Source organism: Artemia franciscana, chromosome 13, assembly GCF_032884065.1.
Source record: "Artemia franciscana chromosome 13, ASM3288406v1, whole genome shotgun sequence".
NCBI classification, from domain to species: domain Eukaryota; kingdom Metazoa; phylum Arthropoda; class Branchiopoda; order Anostraca; family Artemiidae; genus Artemia; species Artemia franciscana.
Genome location: NC_088875.1, coordinates 3546149 through 3567645, shown reverse-complemented (window position 1 = coordinate 3567645; position 21497 = coordinate 3546149). Strand labels below are relative to the sequence as shown.

At 35.5% G+C, this 21497-nt stretch overlaps 2 protein-coding genes across 6 annotated transcripts in view; one reads left to right on the top strand and one right to left on the bottom strand.

Moving 5' to 3' along the window:
• Nucleotides 1–11374, top strand: part of LOC136034395 (elongation factor-like GTPase 1) — a 40095-nt gene extending 28721 nt beyond the window's left edge. Inside the window, exon 2 of the transcript XR_010619172.1 lies at nucleotides 11235–11374. The gene's annotated coding sequence lies outside the window, so the exon portion shown is untranslated. The remainder of the gene's footprint in view (nucleotides 1–11234) is intronic.
• The window catches only part of LOC136034397 (solute carrier family 35 member G1-like), a 44056-nt gene that overhangs the window by 6492 nt on the left and 16067 nt on the right, over nucleotides 1–21497 (bottom strand). The window contains exons 1-3 of one of the 5 annotated variants that reach the window (XM_065715548.1): nucleotides 20244–20353; nucleotides 3115–4056; nucleotides 962–1183 (exon numbers count right to left, since the gene is read on the bottom strand). In XM_065715548.1, the coding sequence (XP_065571620.1) occupies nucleotides 962–1183; nucleotides 3115–4050 (1158 nt within the window). In that variant the 5' untranslated portion in view covers nucleotides 4051–4056; nucleotides 20244–20353. Of the gene's footprint in view, nucleotides 1–961; nucleotides 1184–3114; nucleotides 4057–6342; nucleotides 6477–6595; nucleotides 6689–11226; nucleotides 11375–20243; nucleotides 20354–21497 lie in introns of those variants that run through there. The other 4 variants (XM_065715546.1, XM_065715547.1, XM_065715550.1 and 1 more) reach the window with 4 other exon arrangements.

Here is a 21497-nt window from a genome sequence, read left to right as displayed (position 1 = left end):
ACAGGTCCAGCTTGTTCTCGTTTCAGTGTCATCGTCAACAATATTTGTCCAAAAAGGCATTTTTTTTTTTTTTTTAGTAAAAAAGAAATGCTAAAAAAAAAGAAAAACAAACTTATCCATACCTGCCATAAGAAAGCCCAAATAATAGTTACTGATCTGGCAACAGAAACAGGTCCAGCTTGTTCTCGTTTCAGTGTCATCGTCAACAATATTTGTCCAAAAAGGCATTTTTTTTTTTTTTTTAGTAAAAAAGAAATGCTAAAAAAAAAGAAAAACAAACTTATCCATACCTGCCATAAGAAAGCCCAAATAATAGTGACTGATCTGGCAACAGAAACAGGTCCAGCTTGTTCTCGTTTCAGTGTCATCGTCAACAATATTTGTCCAAAAAGGCATTTTTTTTTTTTTTTAGTAAAAAAGAAATGCTAAAAAAAAGAAAAACAAACTTATCCATACCTGCCATAAGAAAGCCCAAATAATAGTTACTGATCTGGCAACAGAAACAGGTCCAGCTTGTTCTCGTTTCAGTGTCATCGTCAACAATATTTGTCCAAAAAGGCATTTTTTTTTTTTTTTTTAGTAAAAAAGAAATGCTAAAAAAAAAGAAAAACAAACTTATCCATACCTGCCATAAGAAAGCCCAAATAATAGTGACTGATCTGGCAACAGAAACAGGTCCAGCTTGTTCTCGTTTCAGTGCCATCGTCAATAATATTTGTCCAAAAAGGCATTTTTTTTTTTTTAGTAAAAAAGAAATGCTAAAAAAAAAGAAAAACAAACTTATCCATACCTGCCATAAGAAAGCCCAAATAATAGTTACTGATCTGGCAACAGAAACAGGTCCAGCTTGTTCTCGTTTCAGTGTCATCGTCAACAATATTTGTCCAAAAAGGGAATTTTTTTTTTTTTTTTTAGTAAAAAAGAAATGCTAAAAAAAAAAGAAAAACAAACTTATCCATACCTGCCATAAGAAAGCCCAAATAATAGTGACTGATCTGGCAACAGAAACAGGTCCAGCTTGTTCTCGTTTCAGTGCCATCGTCAATAATATTTGTCCAAAAAAGCTAAATATAGCCAGAATGACAATCCAGTAAATATCCTCAGGGTCGAAAAGAAGCTGCCTCACATCCAGGATGGCTATTATCGAAAAACTTTGAATGAAGGCGAAAAACCCAAAACAGGTCTGAAAAAAAAATATAAATATTGCTTAATCAATATTTAAACTGTCTACTCCATCCTAAAATCCCATAGTAACGAGCCCACAGTGACAGCTCAGGCTTATCTTGTTCGTCAATATCTGATTTATTACTTCGTGACTCGGTTTAATAATGCATAAGATGTAAAACTTACTGTATTAGAAAAAAATTCCAGGAATTTTAATGAATCGTAAAAAAAGTGAAACAACAGGGAGGGAAAGAAATACAACGAACCAACTCTGAAAGTGATAGTCCACTTTCCTAAGACAAATTGGTTTTAAGTTTGTCGTTAAACCTAATAAATGAATGCAAGAATTATAAATGAATATATAATATAATAAATATATATTAAATGAATATATAATATAATAAATATATATTAAATGAATATAATAAATGAATATATTATAAAATATAATAATTGAATACAAGATATAATATAATAAATGAATACAAGAATCGTTAAGCTTACAAATCTTCCGAAAACAATCTTCCGAAAAAAAACAAAAAAACAAATGTCACCGCAAAAAAATAATAATAGATCTAGCACAAAACATATGCTCTATTTCATTATAAAGAAGGGGGGGGGGTAATATTACGAAGACTCCCTCTCCGCACATGTGTGCATACTTTGTATACGGTTGTGGTTGTGCGTACTTTGTAATGCAAATTTGTTGCTAATCGTAATTACAAAAAAATAGACAGAGAGACGGACGGACTAAAGTTTATTCTCTTTCGATAAAGAGACTAAACTTTGTAATGCAAATTTGTTGTTAATCGTAATTACAAAAAAATAGACCGAGACGGACGGACCAAAGTTTAGTCTCTTTCGGTAAACCAATATTGCATTAATCGTCATTTGTGATGTAAGTTTGCTTGGTAATTTCACTAGTTCAACGTGGATAATCCAGTTCGTTATGTCTTACCGGGCATATTTTTTTGATTTTACATTATATTCTAAATAAAACCGAAAACGAAAATTTGAATCCATTTTTTTTATATAAAAGGGTAAAAATAACAATCATCGACAGAGATATGTCTTAATCAATATTACCCTTTTGGAGGAGGGAAAGGGCTAAAAAATTTCCTGAGGCTGAATTCCCCCCCCCCTGTTTGTATATTTTATTCTTAATTCTTAAGCAAAATCATGGTCCCCTGGCTCTTCCCAAATTATGTCCCTGGCCATCGATAAGTAACCCAGGTAGATTTGAATTCTTTTCGGCTGTTTTAGAGGCGGATACAACCCAAAAACACCCCCCCCCCAGCTCCACACCGCATTATTCCAATTATCTTCGCTTAGCTTCTTACTATAGTTCGTTACCACGACCTGTTTACCATTGGAATAATGCGGTCTAGAGCTGGGGGGTGTGTGTTTTGGGTTGTATCCGCCTCCAAAACCTTAAGTTTTCTTGAATTTCTTGGCACTTCTTACCCAAACTGTCTATAACAACTTTTACTTTTTTTACTATTGTCCTACTCCGAAGACAAATAATTGCCCCATTCGGTAAAGTAATCAGCTTAATGTACATTCACAAGCTTTTAGGCACGCGATTTAAAATTTATTTCCAAGGAGGCACAACATTTCGGGACGGAGAGGGGGGAATTAAAACACAGTCAAATTAGACGGAAGATCTCGAAATTAAGTTGGGAAGTACAGGCTTGAAGTCTTTAACAAACTTTTTTAAAGTAAATCAAGTGCTCCAGCAGGGGAAACTTATTAAAAAACGATATGGTTTCTATATATCTTCTTCTTTTTTGTTCCGAGCACTTTGTACACAAGGGGGTGGAAACTTAGGGGTGGGCTCATTAAATATAAATTGAAAGTGTTAAAGATCATTTTGGAAGTGAAAAGTAATGTGAATTAAGTAACTGCAATTTAAAAAACTGTATTTTTGGTATTAAAAATAAAGATAATTACCATGATAGTGCTGTGATGAAGACCTTTCAATTTCCTGACGACAACATAGACATTAGCAGCAAAAATGGTTCCGCTAAACGCCACGATAGCTCCCCAGAACATATTTGGATATGGATTAGCTGGATTAGTCTCTCCAGGGACACAGGGTGATTTTCTTTTTGATGTGAAGTTTCTTATAAAACTCATATGCTTTCCATTAAGACAGGTGGCTTCTTCTTCAAAAGTGCCGATGTAACTTGCATTCCCCAAAGACCTTGATGTTGCGTTGACATTTTCGTATATATCTTCCCCAAATATTATTGAAGGTCTGGCTATGAGTAAGCATCCTGTTAGCGTTAATACAATCGTTAAAGCATTCATGTACGTAAATTTCTCTTTGAGGAATATACGAGCAAAAATAGCAACAAATACAGGAACGCTGAAGGTGATGACAGTAGCGTCGCCAAGTGGCATTTGTTTGAGGGCATAGAACTGGCTCATGAGACTCATACACCCGAGGACAGATCTCAATACGAGCATTTTCCGCTTTCCGCACGGAAACGGATTCTGCTTATAATATAAAAGCAAGGGAAATGAAAGAAGGAAAAGTCCTAAGAATCGATATGTAGCAAGGGCAATAGGGTGCATATCCTCCATAGCTTTCACAACAATAGAGCAAATAGAAAAACTAAAACTGGAAGCAATGGCCATAATAATCCCCATTTGATGACTTTCCCATATCCTTTTAAGACAGCCATCTCTACTCTGTTCTGCTGAATCAATTACTTTGGGGTGTGCGATCCCTTTAGTCAGATCAATTCCATTTTCTATATCTTTCGACAAACCTTGGTTATCAAATTCATTGGTAATTGTGCGCTCAGAACTCTGATCAATTGTCGCTGCCACACTTTCGATTGAATCTGATGAATTACACGTATTGCATATAGTCACTTTCATTTTTGTCTGAAATAAAAAGTATAAATGAGAATGGCTTATTTCAATATTATAATAAATTAGAATGGCTCATTTATAGATTGGAATTGAGAATGGTCTTGGTATAAATATATATATATATATATATATATATATATATATATATATATATATATATATATATATATATATATATATATATATATATAATTTTCATGTTAAGTGCTGTTCATCCTCGGGGGTGCTATTGACTAAGCGTCGGCATAGTAGCTGTTTTTTAATTTTCCTCTTTTTTTAATTCACCGAATGGATTAAAACAGCCATGGTAAAAACAGACAATTGATTTTCTGTTCTCCTTTTCGAGGGGTATAAGAAATTGGAATTGGACCTCACAGATCCTGCAGGACGGGGGAACAGCAGCTATTTGGTTGCTCCCAAACACTTTCTCATCACACAAGCACCCATTTCTGAGTCTATAATAGGAAAGCAGATGGGGATATTAGTCGTTTTAAAGTGGCGTTTTAAGTGGCTTATAACGCCCTTCACTCTAGCTACGGAATAGTTATATTGAATACCCTTTAATGTTTTTGCACAATCCGTTTTTGGATGGAGGAATAGACGTACAAGGAAATGTATTTGAATTAGATCGGATAACTGTATTTCTTTACTAGTTCGCAACACTTTGAGAATCAACATAATTTCAAAACCACAACATCGTACTAACTTAATGAAAATTACACTAGAACTTTTCATTTCCATTAGAATGAGCCCTCTCGCGACATTCTTGGACCACTGGGTCGATACGATCACCCCTGGGAAAAAGAAAAAAAAATAAAGACACACCCGTGATCGGTGTTCTGGCAAAATATATTAAGTTCTACATTTTTGTAGATAGGAGCTTGAAATTTCTACAGTGGGGTTCTCTGATACGATGAATCTGATGGTGTGACTTTCGTTAAGACTCTATGAATTTTGGGGGATGTTCCCCCTATTTTCCCAAACAAGGCAAATTTTCTCAGGCTCGTACATTTTGATGGGTAAGACTAAATTCGATGAAACTTATATATTTAAAATCAACATAAAAAAACAATTCTTTTGATATATCTAGTAGTATCGAGATTCCGTTTTTTAGACTTTCGTTTACTATTGAGCCAGGTAACTCCTTACTACAGTTCCACGACCACGAACTGTTTGATTCTTTCCTTGATTTTTGTCTCCCGGGAAAAACTTAGAAATAGAAGAAAACAGCTAGAACAGAACGCCTATTCTGTTCCTAGTTTTAAACTGTTTTTCGGAAAAGCAAAAACAGTTGTTTTCCCCTCAATTTTGCAGTGTCCAAAATTGTGAAGGAAAGGTATGCAAATCCTTTAAATCCCTTGACGCTGCTGACAAATATGCAGGTGATGGGATGTTCTTTATTTAGTTTTTTTTTCTCGATAGAGTTGATGATCTTTATAAGACCTATTTGGTTAATTACTTCACTATATTTCAAGTAAATTCACTTTTATTTAGTCTTTAACAATGGGTCTAGAATTAGTGTGATTTTTCTGTCGCTCGAAAAACTCTAAGAAATTTAATTAAAAAAATGCATCCACGCCAAGGGGCAGTCCTCTCATTTCTACTTACCCATAATTCTTTTGTTTAATGGAACTATCTACAAGCTCCTGCGTACATAAATACCAATTGCTGCTCAAGCGGAAAAAAGCGAAGTTTCAATAGGAGAAGTAAGGAGCCATTAAACACTAGACCAGGCTGCTGTCTAACATTAAACACCTTTGAAAACTCCCGCCAGAGACACATATTTTTCTGATGAACTGCTCTCCATCATGGAGGTACTGAACTGCTTTATAAGGCTTCAAATATAATCATTTTAGTCATGCTTAGAAAAAGGACAAACATTTTTGCCACGAATGGTCAATTTTACTAGTACCAAGGCCGTATACAGGAGGGGGGAATAGGACGCTTGAACCCCACCACCCGAAATTTTTGGTCCCACTCGTAAAAAGTGACAAAATGCATATTAGCAAATTTCTGATGCGTTTAAAAAAAATTTATACCCCCCCCCCTCGAACAAAAATTCTGAATAGGGCCTTGATTGGTACAATCTAACTATATGTTGGGATTCATTTGAGTTGCTACTGTTAATTACTTTTTAGCTATTTTTTCCAGTGGTTTTCTGAATTTTTGGATTTTATTTTGTACAAGAAATATAATTTGACATCGCAAAACGAGCTGTTTTGATAGTTGCCCCAACGCCATAAAGTATCTTCTTTTTGTCGCGGTTCAAATATGTGTAAACGAAAGTAAAATCTATACCTGCGCCAAAATGGGCTGTCACCCTTCCCCCCTCGTTTTGGCCAAGCCACCTTTCCAGTTGTTTCGGTGAGTCTTCGAATCAAGTCCGAACATAATTCGAGCAATACAAAGGGTGGGGAGCTCCAGGCCAGCACCCCTCTGAAATATCAGGTACCCTTTAAATACGGATTGCTTCCTAGCCAAATATAAGTTTTTCTCACTATTAGGGGTAGCTTCTCTAGATATTTTCAACAAAAGACATGCAAGGTCGTACCTTTGACATTTTTACAAACACACATTTCTAAGGTACTCCGGAAACTAAGAAAAATGGTCTAGGTTCAATGTCACTCTTCTCTGCTAAGACATGTCATAAGGTATGCCAAAGAAATTTAGTCATAATACAAAAATGTTAACCTCAACAATTCCTTTAATCTTGAATAAGGCATAAAATTAATGGAAAAAATGCATTTAAACCTAAGTTCGAGACCAATATTGCGCACAAAGTTTATATAATATAGATGAAATGCCAAAGTGTGTTTCAAGAAAATCTACTGGGAAGGGAATGATTCTTTTCATTATTATACTTTAAACTTTAAACTATACTCCAAAGCTATGCAAGTACACAGAATGACTGGGAAAAATTTGGGATTGTCTCCCCTCAGATCTAATGACCCTTAAAAATATTTTCAGTTTCCATATAATCTGCTTAATTTTTGCTTTTTTAAGTTTTTGTCCCAACACCCCTAAAAAGTGAAAAATATCCAAATTACTTGGCAGAAATAATTTTCTATTTTCATTAAAGATTATAGATTATAGCATTTATAGTCTGAATTGATGTAGAGGGATGCCTTTTTTAAGTTTTATTCTGTAACCCTACCCCCTAACAACCTAAGTTACCTAAACCTAGTTAATGTCGACATTCACCGGTAAGTGTCCAAAATTTCTTATTCTCTGCTTGGATTCAATTAGCTTTGAGAGTCAGCTTTTTCAGCCTTATGGAAGCTATGATGAGGGTGAAAGTTAAATCCAGGTTAGATTATATTAGGTTAGCGATTAATCTTATTAAAAGTAATGGTCTTTGATTAAATTTGGTTATAAATATCAGAAACGGGTTAAAAACCTAAGCTAACCTACCCAAATCTAACCTAACTTGTCACCATCAAACCTTGCATTAAAATGAAAACGTTGACTGGCAACATTGATTATATATATATATATATATATATATATATATATATATATATATATATATATATATATATATATATATATATATATATGAGTGTGTGTGTGTGTGTCTGTGTGTGTGTGTGTGTGTGTGTGTGTGTGTGTGTACATATGGCCCTTTTGGATTATATGCCACTCAAGTCCTTCATTTAATTAAATAAAAAAATAAGTTTTTTCGGCTGAAAAGGAGGAGCGAAATTAAAACTTAAAAATAACAGAAATTACTCCGTATATGAAAGGGGCTGTGCCGTCATCAACGCCCCACTCTTTACGCTAAAGTTTGACTCTTTCTCGAAACTCTACTTTTTAAAACAATAAAAAACTTATATATATATATATATATATATATATATATATATATATATATATATATATATATATATATATATATATATATATATATATATAAATATATATATATATATAAGGAGCGACCAGGCTGAATAGTAACCGAAACTAAAAGAATCTCAATATTAAAAGAATCGCATTTTAATGCTCATTTTAAATATATATGTTTCATCAATTTTAGTCTTACTTATCAAAATTTACGAGCCTGAGAAAATTTGTCTTATTTTAGAAAACAGGAGAAAACATCCTCTAAAAGTCATAGAATCTTAACGAAAATCACATCAACAGATTCAACGTATCAGAGAACCCTACTATAGAAGTTTCAAGCTCCTATCTAGAAAACTTGGGAACTTTGTATTTTTTTTCCAGAAAACAGCATCACGGATGCGTGTTTATTTGTTTGTTTATTTTGTTTTTTTGTTGTTATATTTTTTTCAGGGGTGATCGTATCGACCCAGTGATCCTAGAATATCGCGGGATGGCTCATCCTAACGGAAATTAAGAGTTCTAGTGCCCTTTTTAAGTGACCGAAAAAATTGGATGGTAGTTAGGCCCCCTCCCACGCCATTTTTTTCCAAAGTCACCGGATCAAAAGTTTAAGATAGCCACTTTGTTCAGCATAATCGAAAAAGCTTGTTGTTTTTATTGTTTTAAAAAGTAGAACTGTGACAAAGAGTTAAACTTTAGCGTAAAGAGCGAGGCGTTAAGGAGGGGACAACCTTTTTCATATTCGGAATAATTTCTGTTCGTTTTAGGTTTTAATGTCACTCCTTACTCACAGTTAAAAAACTTGTTTTTTTTATTTAATAAATATATACATATATATATATATATATATATATATATATATATATATATATATATATATATATATATATATATATATATATATCTGTGTGTGTAACCAAACGAAAACCCTTTTATAATCTTGCCTAAACAAAAACCAAGTTCCAAAATTTAATAAACAGCTAACTATAGAAGCTTTACGCTCCTTCTCATAATTAAATAAAAAAAACAAGTTTTTGTAACGGGAAGTAAGGAGCGACATTAAAACTTAAAACGAACAAAAATTACTCCGTATATGAAAGGGGCTTTCCCTCCTCAACACCTCGCTCTTTACGCTAAAGTTTGACCCTTTCTCTTAACTCTACTTTTTAAAACAGCAAGAAACTTTAGCGTAAAGAGCAGGGCGTTGAGGAGGAGAAGCCCCTTTCATATACGGAGTAATTTCTGTTCGTTTTAAGTTTTAATGTCGCTCCTTACTTTCCGTTACAAAAACTTGATTTTTTTTATTTAATTTCTGGACGTTTTTGAATTAATGTATGTTTTGATCTTGGCTCTCCGCACATAAATAATTAAAACGAAATTTGCATATTAATTAATTGCAATTAATTGAAAGATTTTGAGAAAAAAGAAGCGAAGGAGGAGGCCTAGTTGCCCTCCAAGTTTTTGATTACTTAAAAAAACAACTAGAACTTTTAATTTTTTACAAACGTTTTCATTGGTAAAAAATATACGTAACTTACGAATTAACTTACGTAACGAACTTCTATATTCGTATGTTTTTATTGCGTATATGAGGGGGTTCAACCCTCGTCGATACCTCGCTCTTTACATTAAAGCTTAGATTGTGTCCCAATTCCTTAAGAATGACCTCTGAATCACAAAGGCCGTAGAATAAATAGTTGAAATTACTAAAAATAATTTAGCGTAAAGAGTGAGGAATAACGAGGAGGTAAACTCCTCATATGCGTAATAATTTTTGTTCGTTTTAATTTTTAATGCTGCTCCTTACTTTCAGTAGAAAAAACTTTTCATATTTATTTTTTCATTGTTTTTTCAAATAAAGCTAAAAAATCATGCGCCCCCTTCATTGAAATTCTCTTCCCCCATGAGAAGTCTCTCCTTGGATATATCCTCCCACTTAACCCCCCCTCAACTCTCCTCCCTAAACCAACGAAGTCCCCCTGAAAACGTCTATACACTTCCCAGTAACCATTACTATATGTAAACACAGGTCAAATTTTTCAACTTGCAGCCCCTCCCACGGGGACTGCGGGGGAGTAAGTCGTCCCTAAACACATAGTTATTAGGTTTTTCGACTATGGTGAATAAAATGGCTATCTCAGAATTTTGATCTGGTGACTTTAGGGTAAAAATGAACGTGGGAGGGGGCCTAGGTGCCCTCCAATTTTTTCGGTCACTTAAAAAGGGCACTAGAACTTTTAATTTACGTTAGAATGAGCCCTCTCGCAAGATTCTAGGACCACTCAGTCGATACAATCCCCCCTGGTAAAAACAAAAAAAAAACAAACAAAGAAATAAACACGCATCCGTGATCTGTCTTCTAGCAAAAAATCCGAAATTCCACATTTTTGTTGATATGAGTTTGAAACTTCTTCAAGAAGGTTCTCTTATACGCTCGTTAAGATTGTATGACTTTTAGGGGGTGTTTTCCCCTATTTTCTAAAATGAGGCATATTTTCTCAGGCTCGTAACCTTTGATGGGTATAACTGACCTTGATGAAACTTGTGTATTTAAAATCAGCATTAAAATGTGATTCTTTTGATGTAACTATTGGTATCAAAATTCCATTTTTTAGACTTTCGGTTACTATTGAGCCGGGTCGCTCCTTACAACAGTTCGTTACCACGAACTGTTTGAAAATGTGGCCGTGAGAAATTATGGCAAAAATCATATATGTATGTAGAAATCGAGCTTGGGTGGGTATGGGGTGAAGCAGGGTCGCATCCAGGTTTTTTTAGGAGGGGGTATTTTACAAAAGCCTTTTTTGAGGGGGAGTTACACAAAAAAAACCTCGAAAAATGCATACAAATTTGTTGTATCCGTTTTTGTTACGTTTTTACGAGTCAGATAAACATTTCGGTTGGGGGATACTCGACCCCCCTAACCTACCCCTCTCCCCTTGGGTAGAGCCTTGGAGTAACGTCGGAGGTACGCACAAAAAAGGAATTGCATGAAAAATTTAGAATTGTAAAATATTGGGATTTCGGAGGAACCAAAAAGGTTCTTGCATAGTTTGGAGAGAGGGTCTCTGATTCGTAGACCACTGAGATCTATCTCTCCCTAAAGTGTCAAGCTTGGCTTATTTTGTCCCATTGTTTTCTAAGTTTATCGTATACCTCCCCCTATCACATTACTCCCCCCTTTTGACGTGTTGAAGTGGCCTCCTTTGACTTGTACTCAACTAGTAACAATATTTACAGGAGGAAAAACTTAAAATTCAGCGGTTATAGCCACAAACCCTTCCCCACACCTAAAAATTGAGCCATTTACAGTCGCATAAAAATCTGATTTCCTTTTTTTACCTTTTTAGGCACTGTCCTCTCTGTCTTATCATATTGATTCACAGGAATGTAAGACATTTCATTAACTATCTCTGAGTTGATGACAAACTAGAACAATAAGCCAGAACACAAATTGAGAAGATGAATATTCATGTTATGCTAATTTAATAACGTCATTCCCTAAGATGTCTGATAAGTACTGCAATATTATCTCCCATTATTTGGACTAGGCTTGTATTCGCACTTCGGTATTGCATCAAGTTCATTTAGCCAGTGCTGCTGCTTTTGAGAATAGTTTACCTTTACTGAGGGACAGGGCCGTATCCAGGATTTTTGTTCGGGGTGGGGGGATTTAAAAACTACTACTACTAGTAATAACTCACTGCAGCACCAAGCCGCCTGAGGCCAACACAGCTACGCACGCTCCTCCTCCAGCCTAATCTATTTAAAGCCTCCCTCTTTACACCCTCTCAGGAAGTTCCCATTTCCTTTAAATCTTTATTTATGACATCTTCCCAGCCCAGACAAAGACGACCTGCTTTCCGTGTAGCCCCAGACGGTTCGTATCAAAATTTCTTTGTATGCATTTTTGTTACGTTTTTTACGTGTCAAAAACAATTAGGAGAGGGGGTGGGGTTCAGACCTTCTTGCCCCCTGGACGTGGCCTTGCTGACAGGGTAGTTTTTCGAATTCCCAAATGAGTTTTTATTTTTCTTCTATACTTTTCACCTGTCTTTTATTTTCTTTTTCTATCTTTTCTTTATCTTTCTCTTGTCTCTCAGTTTGAATAGTTAGTCGTAGGTGAAACTATTTTTCATCACCTCCGTTTTTAGTACTTTTATTATTATTTCAATAACATTAAAACAAAATCAACCTTACAGAGAAATAAATAAATAGTTTCCCGATATAAATGCATTGGCAACAATCAGTTTAAGTTTGCTGTTTTAAAATGACACAAAGTTTCATTAGTATATTCTTCATTTAAAATCAACTATTCAAATGTGTAGAAAATCAATTTATAATTGATTAATATTACACACACAGTAATATAATGTTACTGGTAATTAGATATACTATTAAATGTCATTGAGTCTATTTTAGTGCAACAACGTTAAATTTGCGTCAAGAAGCATTTTACGTTCAGCGGGGCTTTAAGTTTTTGCTATCAATCCTTGTTCTTTAGGAATTTTCTTAAGGTATCCACCAAGGCCGTAACCAGGGGGGTTTAGGAGGATTGAACCCCCTCCCACTATATGTTTGTCCGACTCGTAAAAACCAATTTTTGATGCACTTTTTAAAGTTTTTTGTGACGCCCCCCCCCTCTCCGAAAAAATACTTTTGCCCCCTCCCCCGAAAATAATCCTGGATACGTCCCTGGAATGATAATTCCGTTCTATGATTTTTCGCTTTCAGTTTGGACCATTCGAGGGACCATTGAAGATTTGGAGTTTGTATTTTATATTTGTATTTTTATTATATTTATGCTATATTTTTATGTTTTGTTTATATTATATATTTTATGATATTATATCTTTTATATTTATATTATTAATATTTTCTCCATGAGTGCCCCGTGCTTTCTGATGTCAGGCGAAATAAATGCATGGGGTTTACTTCTTCAAGACATTCTCCAATGTAGAAACTCAACAACAATAAATTTCTAATAACAATAACTAAAAGTTCGGAAAGAGGGAAAATTTTATACGATTAAGTTATTTTGTTTCTTGATTAGGTAATTGATTTTTATTTTTGTGTGTCTTGTAATTTGTTTTGTTGGTGGTTTCCTTAGTTGGTGGTTTCCTTAGTTGGTGGTCTTTTAATTGGTCAGGTGGTGGGACAAGAACTTTTTTCGCTTCCAACGATTTGTATAGTCCAGGTTTTTGACATCAAAGGTATGGTAGGCATTGATGTCCTTATGTCCTTATTGATGACGATTTTGACACGTTTTAATATCGCTGTCCAGATTGATTTTCATTGACTCACTGATATTTTCGGTGGTTCCTGTTTTCTAATCGCGTGTGTCTTTGCTCTTCATTTTCATTTTTGACTTGGTCACGTGCGGGGTGTTGCATGTCTTCTAATTGCACGTGTCTTTGCTCTTCATTTTCAGTTTTGACTCGCTCACATGCTCGGTGTCGCATGTCTTCTAGCCCTTTTGCCTTTGGTTTTCATTTTCGACGCTGTTGCATGTCTTCTAACCGCATGTGTCTTTGCTTTTCATTTTCATTTTTGACTCGCTCACTTTCTCAGCGTCGCACGTCTTTAGTCGTAAGGCTCTTTTTAAGAGTCAGTAATTGGAGGGTAGCTACCCCCCCCCCCCGCACACACACGTCGTATTGTAACGAAATGCATCTAATAGAAATTACACACTCACAAACACGTCATTTTTTTCCGAGATGTATCCAATAGATTATTCAATAGTCCAAATATCATATAACAAGGCTTTTGAGGTTGATACAAACCACTAGAGCCTGAGGGTTGTTGGTTAAGCACCTGGGGTGTTTAGGGTTCTAATTGAAGGGATCGTTGTATAAACTTTAGAGGTGGCTCAATTTGCTGAAATCGGAAGTTGTAATTCTCTTTTAAGAGAATTAGTCCCCTTCCCCATCCAACTTCTGATTGGATTCAATATATCTGATTGAAATTGTGCGGTTTTGTTTGAAATAGCCCAAAGAACATATGACAATGCCTCCAGGGCTGGCACAATTGAACAAACCAATTGAAAAGCCCCTGAAAAGTGCACTTATCAACGCATCTATCTGTCTAAAGTAGCAACGAAGACTACACTGCCTTTCCATATCAAACAAACACAAATTAGAAACAATAGGTTTTTTTTTCTCTAAGACAGTGGAATTCAATTCAGTAAATATTTTGGCCCTATGTCCAAGGACCGTCTTCTGGTGTTGTGCTGAAGACGACCCTTGGACATAGGGCCGAAATTTGAATTCCACTGTCTTGGGGCTTTTTTTTCTCTAAGACAGAGGAATTCAATTCAGTGGATATTTTGGCCCTATGTCCAAGGACCGTCTTCTGGTGTTGTGCTGAAGACGGCCCTTGGACATAGGGCCGAAATTTGACTTCCACTGTCTTGGAGAAAAAAAAAGATTCCCTATTGTTTATACTTTGTGTTTGTTCTATGTGTCTATCTTTGATAATTCCTTCTCAACGCCCTTGCTTTTCCTTCTCAACGCCCTGCTCTTTACGCTAAAGTTTGAATCTTTCTCTTAACTCTACATTTTAAAACAGTAAAAAACTTTAGCGTAAAGAGCGGGGCGTTGAGAAGGGAAAGCCCCTTTCATATACGGAGTAATTTCTGTTCGTTTTAAGTTTTAATGTCGCTCCTTACTTTCATTTAAAAAACTTGTTTTTTATTTAATTTCTGAACGTTTTTGAATCAATGCATGTTTTGATTTTGGCTCTCTGTAGAGGAATAATTAAAACGAAATTTGTATATTTATTTTTTTTTTGGCTAAATGGCTTTCTCATAATTTTGATCGGATGATTTTGAGAAAAAAAGAGCGGGGGAGGAAGCCTAGTTGCCCTCCGATTGTCGGTTAATTAAAAAGGCAACTAGAACTTTTAGTTTTTTACGAATCTTTTTATAAGTAAAAGATATACGTAACTTATAAATTAGCTTACGTAAAGAACTTTTGTATTCTCATGTTTTTATTACATATATGAGGGGTTTCGCCCCCTCGTCAGTACCTCGCTCTTTACACTAAAGCTTAAATTTTGTCCCAATTCACTAAGAATGACCCCTGAATCACAAAAGCCGCAGAATAAATAGTTGAAATTACTAAAAATACTTTAGCGTAAAGAGCGAGGTATTAGGAGGAGGTGAGCCCCTTATATGGGTAATAATTTCTGTTCTTTTTAAGTTTTAATGCTGCTGCTAACTTCCAGCTGAAAAAAACTTTTTCATATTTATTTTTTCTTTTTTTTTAAAGTAATGCTAGTAAATCCTGCGCTCCCTTCATGGAAATTTTCTTCCCCCATGACAAATTCCTCGATGGAAAGTTCCCCCAGCATATCCCCCTCTTCTCAACCCCTGCCTCCAACCAAAAATCCTCATGAAAACGCCTGTACATTTCCCAATAACCATTACTATATGTAAGCACTGGTCAAAGTTTTGAACTTGTAACCCCTCCCACGGGGACTGTGTGGGAGTAATTCGTCCCCAGTAATAAGTAATAAGTAATAAGTAATAAGGTTTTTCGACTACGCTGAATAAAATGGCTATCTCAGAATTTTGATCCGTTGACTTTGGGAAAATAATTAGCGTGGGAGGGGGCCTAGGTGCCCTCCAATTTTTTGGTCACTTAAAAATGGCACTAGAACTTTTCATTTCCGTTAGAATGAGCCTGCTTGCAACATTTTAGGACCACTGGGTCGATACGATCACCCCTGGGAAAAAAAACTAACAAATAAACACGCATCCGTGATCTGTCTTATTGCAAAAAATATAAAATTCCACATTTTTGTAGATAGGAGCTTGAAACTTCTACAATAGGGTTCTCTGATACGCTGAATCAGATGGTGTGATTTTCGTTAAGTTCTATGACTTTTAGGGGGTGTTTCCCCCTATTTTCTAAAATAACACAAATTTTCTCAGGCTCGTAACTTTTGATGGGTAAGACTAAACTTGTTGAAACTTATATATTTAAAATCAGCATTAAAATGCAATTCTTTTGATGTAGCTATTGGTACCGAAATTCCATTTTTTAGAGTTTTGGTTTCTATTGAGCCGGGTCGCTCCTTACTACAGTTCGTTACTACGAACTGTTTGAAAATAAGTGCTGGATATCTGGGTGCATTTTAAATATATAAGTTTCATCAAGTTATAGGGGGAAACACCCCCTAAAAGTCGTAGGATCTTAACAAAAATGACACCATCAGATTCAGCGTATCAGAGAACCCCACTGTAGAAGTTTCAAGCTCCTATCAACAAAAATATGGAATTTTGTATTTTTTGCCAGAAGACAAATCACGGGTGCGTGTTTATTTGTTTGTTTTTTTTTTTTGTTTTTTTTTCTTTTCCTCAGGGGTCATCGTATCGACCAAGTGGTCCTAGAATATCGCAAGAGGGATCATTCTAACGGAAAGGAAAAGTTCTAGTGCCCTTTTTAAGTGACCAAAAAAATTGGAGGGCATCTAGGCCCCCTCCCACGCCCATTTTTTTCCCAAAGTCAACGGATTAAAATTTTGAGATAGCCATTTTGTTCAGCATAGTCGAAAAGCATTATAACTATGTCTTTGGGGATGACTTACTCCCCCACAGTCCCTGGGGGAGGGACTGCAAGTTACAAACTTCGACCAGTGTTTACATATAATAATGGTTATTGGGAAGTGTACAGACATTTTCAGGGGGATTTTTTTGGTTTTGGGGGTAGGGTTGAGGGGAGGGGGCTATGTGGGAGGATCTTTCTTTTTAGAAATTTGTCATGGGGGAAGAAAAGTTCAATGAAAAGGGCGCAGGGCGCAGAACGAATCTGGTCACGTTAGAAAAAAATGTCAAATTCAGAGCTTAATATACAATGCTGGGTGTTCGGAGCCTCTCTATTATGGAGTATAATTTGAAAATAACACAACTATACGAGCGATAAAACATATATACCACAACCATAACTCAATTAACGAAAGAACTGCTAAGAAATAACACAACTATAAAGCGAAAACAGGTGAAAACTAACGGGAAAAAAAAACGAACTAAGAGGTGGAAGGGGCCCAGAGAAAAAATATAATCCTTTTCCAATTTTGAGCCTAACTTCCGCAAAGGAGTAATAATGTCAGAAGCCCCGAAATACCGAATTATTTTCTTTTTCCTATAAGACCGGGGTACATGAAATAGAAACTTACAATAGCGGAAATATAATATACATAATTCAGCCAGATCTTGTCTTTTTTTCAGGATAGGTGAAATACCAGATAGGAAAAGTATTGAATGGTCGCAAAAAGTAATGTATAGCAATGCAAGCGCTTTTCGATAATAATGACCACGATTAGCTACTATTTTACCATAACCCGCTTTAAGTTTTCTTTAATATGCAGTACAATATTGATCCTAAAAGCTAGTAGATTCCAATAAATATGAATGCTTGACCGCCGCAAATCAGAGACACAATGGATGGAGAAGTTAGGCTTTTTATGGAGTGCCCTTTTTAAGTGACCAAAAAAATTAGAGGGCACCTAGGCCCCCTCCCACGCTCATTTTTTCCCAAATTCAACGGATCAAAATTTTCAGATAGCCATTTTGTTCCGCATAGTCGAAAACCATAATACCTATGTCTTTGGGGATGACTTACCCCCCACAGTCCCTGGGGGAGGGGCTGCAAGTTACAAACTTCGACCAATGTTTACATACAGTAATAGTTACTGGGAAGTGTACCGACGTTATCAAGGGAATTTTTTTGGTTTGGGTGTGGGGTTCAGGGGAGGGGGCTATATGGGAGGATCTTTCTTTGGAGGAATATTTTATGGGGGAAGAGAAATTAAATGAAAAGGGCGCAGGACTTTCTAGCATTACTATAAAAAAACAATGAAAATATAAACATGAAAAAGTTTTTTCAATTGAAAGTAAGGAGAGGCATTAAAACTTAAAATAAACAAGAGATTATTACGCATATGAGGGGTTCTAGAAATACTTTAGCATAAAGAGCGAGGTATTTAGGAGGAGATAAATACTTCGCTGTTTATGCTAAAAAAATTTTAAGTAATTTCAACTATTTATTCTACGGCCTTTCTGATTCAGGGGTCATTCTTAAAGAATTGGGACAAAACAAGATTTAGTGTGAAGAGCAAGGTATTAACGAGGGGACCAACCCTCTCATATATATAATCAAAAATATAAGAATATAAAAGTTTGTTACGTAAGTTAATTCTTAAGTTACGTATTTTGTTTACTAATAAAAACGTTCGTTAAAAATTAAAAGATCTAGTTGCCTTTTTAAGTAACCGAAAAATTGGAGGGCAACTAGGCCTCCTTCCCCACCCCTTATTTCTCAAAATCGTCTGATCAAAACTAAGAGAAAGCCATTTAGCCAAAAAAAGAATTAAAATGCAAATTTCATTTTAATAATTTATGTACGGAGAGCCAAAATCAGACATGCATTAATTCAAAAACTTTCAGAAATTAAATAAAAAAAAACAAGTTTTTTGAAATGAAAGTAAGGAGCGACATTAAAACTTAAAACGAACACAAATTACTCCGTATATGAAAGGGGCTTTTCCTCGTCGACTCCCCGCTCCTTGCGCTAAAGTTTGATTCTTTCTCGCAACTCTACTTTTTAAAATAATAAAAAACTTTAGCGTAAGGAGCGGGTTGTCGAGGAGGAAAAAACCCTTTCATATACGGAGTAATTTCTGTTCGTTTTAAGTTTTAATGTCGCTCCATACTTTCATTTCAAAAAACTTGTTTTTTATTTAATGACTATATATGATGACGTTACTGCGTGCTAGATGCCTGAAAAACTGAGGATAGACAAGCAAAGGCACCAACATTTATTTCAGTTGGACTTCTCTATTATATACATTTTCTCTTTGCATAGGAAAAGGAAGTCATCAATTGGCCAGTTCAGTCAGTATTTTTTCTGTGAAACACCAACTGAAAAATATTTTTGTAGCTAATTTCTAGCGATAATCTGGATTATTAATTCAGAATGTCAATCGTAAAAACCCAGTATTTCACTGACTTTTTAGATTGACGAAAGGGGCTAAATATATACTATATGTGATGTAGTGAAGTTAAACATAGTATTCCAACTGGATAAATGTAGTGGTTAGCCCCTTCGAGGGAAACATACTAAACGAACAAAAGCAGTACCTTTAAATTCCATATTTTTAGCTCTTTCCATATACCATGGTCGCTTTTCTGACAAACCAACCCACCCACCTCTGATTGTGGGCCATAATATTTGGGGAAGAGTATATAATAAGGAATCTTAATGATACTGCTTTAACGAGAAAGCAAGATAAGTTAGTTCCCGTTAAAGCAAGAACAAACCGATATGGTAATTCTTTCGTCCCGGTTTTCGTCAAAATGTATAATAAGAGTTAATATTTATAGTTTGATTTATATTTACAAGTGTAGTTTGATTTTGTATATGTTGTAAAGAAATACAAATCAGCGATAGCTGTCAAGTTTTTGCTATTAAACCTGTCTACTACTACTACTACTTAATTCTTTAGCAGGTTTCCTTCAGAACTGGCGAACCGCTATATATTTAGCCTACCTCTAACTCGAAGATGCTATTTGCAATGACAAAACCAGATGATTTAGCTAGTAATGGGGAGAGGCAGCCTTCCTTAGGTCATATGTCAAAAAAGCTAATGAGTTTCGCCAGCATTGCTCAAACTGAACAATAAATACATTCCAAGACCACACTGGCTGTACCCAAAGATACTGGGTATCTCTTCTCCTCTTTTCAAATTCACTTCGGAAGGTTAGATTTTGTCTGTATTTTGTTTGCCTCAAACCTCGCTTGAGGTTTTTTTTTTAGTTTTATCACTCTTTGTTGAATAAATATAGAATACAGACCTCGCCCCGCTGCCCGCGGGGCTCATGGACTAATACGATTCGCTCTATTGGTAATCTTACCTATAAGCAAGCCCACTTTACGTATTTTTAGTCTCGTTGGAGGGGGATTTTAGAAGCTAAAAAATGGGTGCGCTTCTCTAATATTGATAAAGAAACAATATGCGATCATCAGAATCTTGCTATATGCGGTAATACGCACTTTAGAGCACTTTGAACGAAACTAAACATTTACCAAATCTACTTATCAAGGCAACTATATGTGAGGGTGAGGATTATTTAGCCCTGACACCGATCATGCATATATCTACATATTTTGAGAATTCCCATTAGTTTTTCGTATAAGTTATGTTTTTTTATTATCTGGGGCCTTTCCCCCTTAAGTTAATTCCTATATACATGCCTAAATACAGGTCCATAAACTCTTAGATAAAATTCAATCAAATACTATTCCAAATAAGACATTCCTTCTCTTCTTTTTCACAGCCTCTTTAACAATACCCCTTACCTGTATCCTATTGTGTATAGCTCTATGGATTCCTTAGTCTTTGACTTGTGTCCAATAATTTAACGGCAGTCTTAGGCAACCAATTAGCGACTAAACAACACACATCAAAATATTTGTATATATAGTTTACCAGACCTGTGGTTTCCTTTTCTCCGCATTTGTTCATTTATGACGTCAAAACCATTTCCAGCGTATAGAACCCATGTGGTCTCTGCGCGCATCGGGTCTTTCGTATTTTGATTTCAAACCTGCACTCTTTTCTGGGGATTTTTTACTTTCTACTTTTTACTGGCCAATAATAACACCAAGGATTGAAGACTCGTTGAGGGTGGTTTACCCAGTAGGCCTATATAAGATCTAACAAAAAAACAAGTTTGTTCAGCTGAAAATTAAGAAGAGGTATTAGAAGTTAAAACAAACAGACGTTGTTCCGTATATGAAGGGTATTGCCCCTTCTTCAACCCTTGCTCTTTACGGCAAATTTTTAAAGTTCCTTAAAAGATACTTCTCATTTGAAATCAATGGACCTTGTGTTTGTGCAGTCTTTCTTAAAGAATGAAGTGACCATATGTGACATAAGGTCATACTTTAGTGTTTGTAAAATCGGCCCAATTAAACTGATTCTTGATATTTTTCGTTTTGTAGAATCCTAAGAACTAGCGCTTTACTGAAAACATTAGATCGATGTAAAAAAAACATGATGTTTTCTTAAGAGCAGGAAACCCAATAAATAGTGTGCAAACAAATAAAGAATAATTTACAAAGCTGTGAGTAGCATTTCAACAGCCATGATACGATTATAGCTCTAAAGAAAACAAGAGCTAAAAGCTCATATGGCAATTCTGACTAGGTCGGAAGCACCAAGAGCCAAGAGCACATATGGCATGAGCTCTAGAAAAATTCTAACAATAAAACAGATTGATTTAAAAGGAAAATCAGAGGCTTAATGCCGGTCGGGATTTAAAGTAAGAGCTCTGAGACAAGAGGTCCTTCTAAATGTCAAAATTAATTAAGATCCTATCCCCTACTTGTAAGTTAAAAATACCTCATTTTTTTCAAATTTTTCCTCTCCCTTCAGCCCCTCAGATGGTCAAATCAAGGAAAACAACTTTATAGAGTCAATTTGTGCAGGTCCCTGACACGCCTACCAATTGAAATAGTCCTAGCACGTCCAGAAGCACCGAACTCGCCTAAGCACTGGACCCCCCTCCTAACTCCCCAAAGAGAGTGGATACAGTCCGGTTACGTCAATCA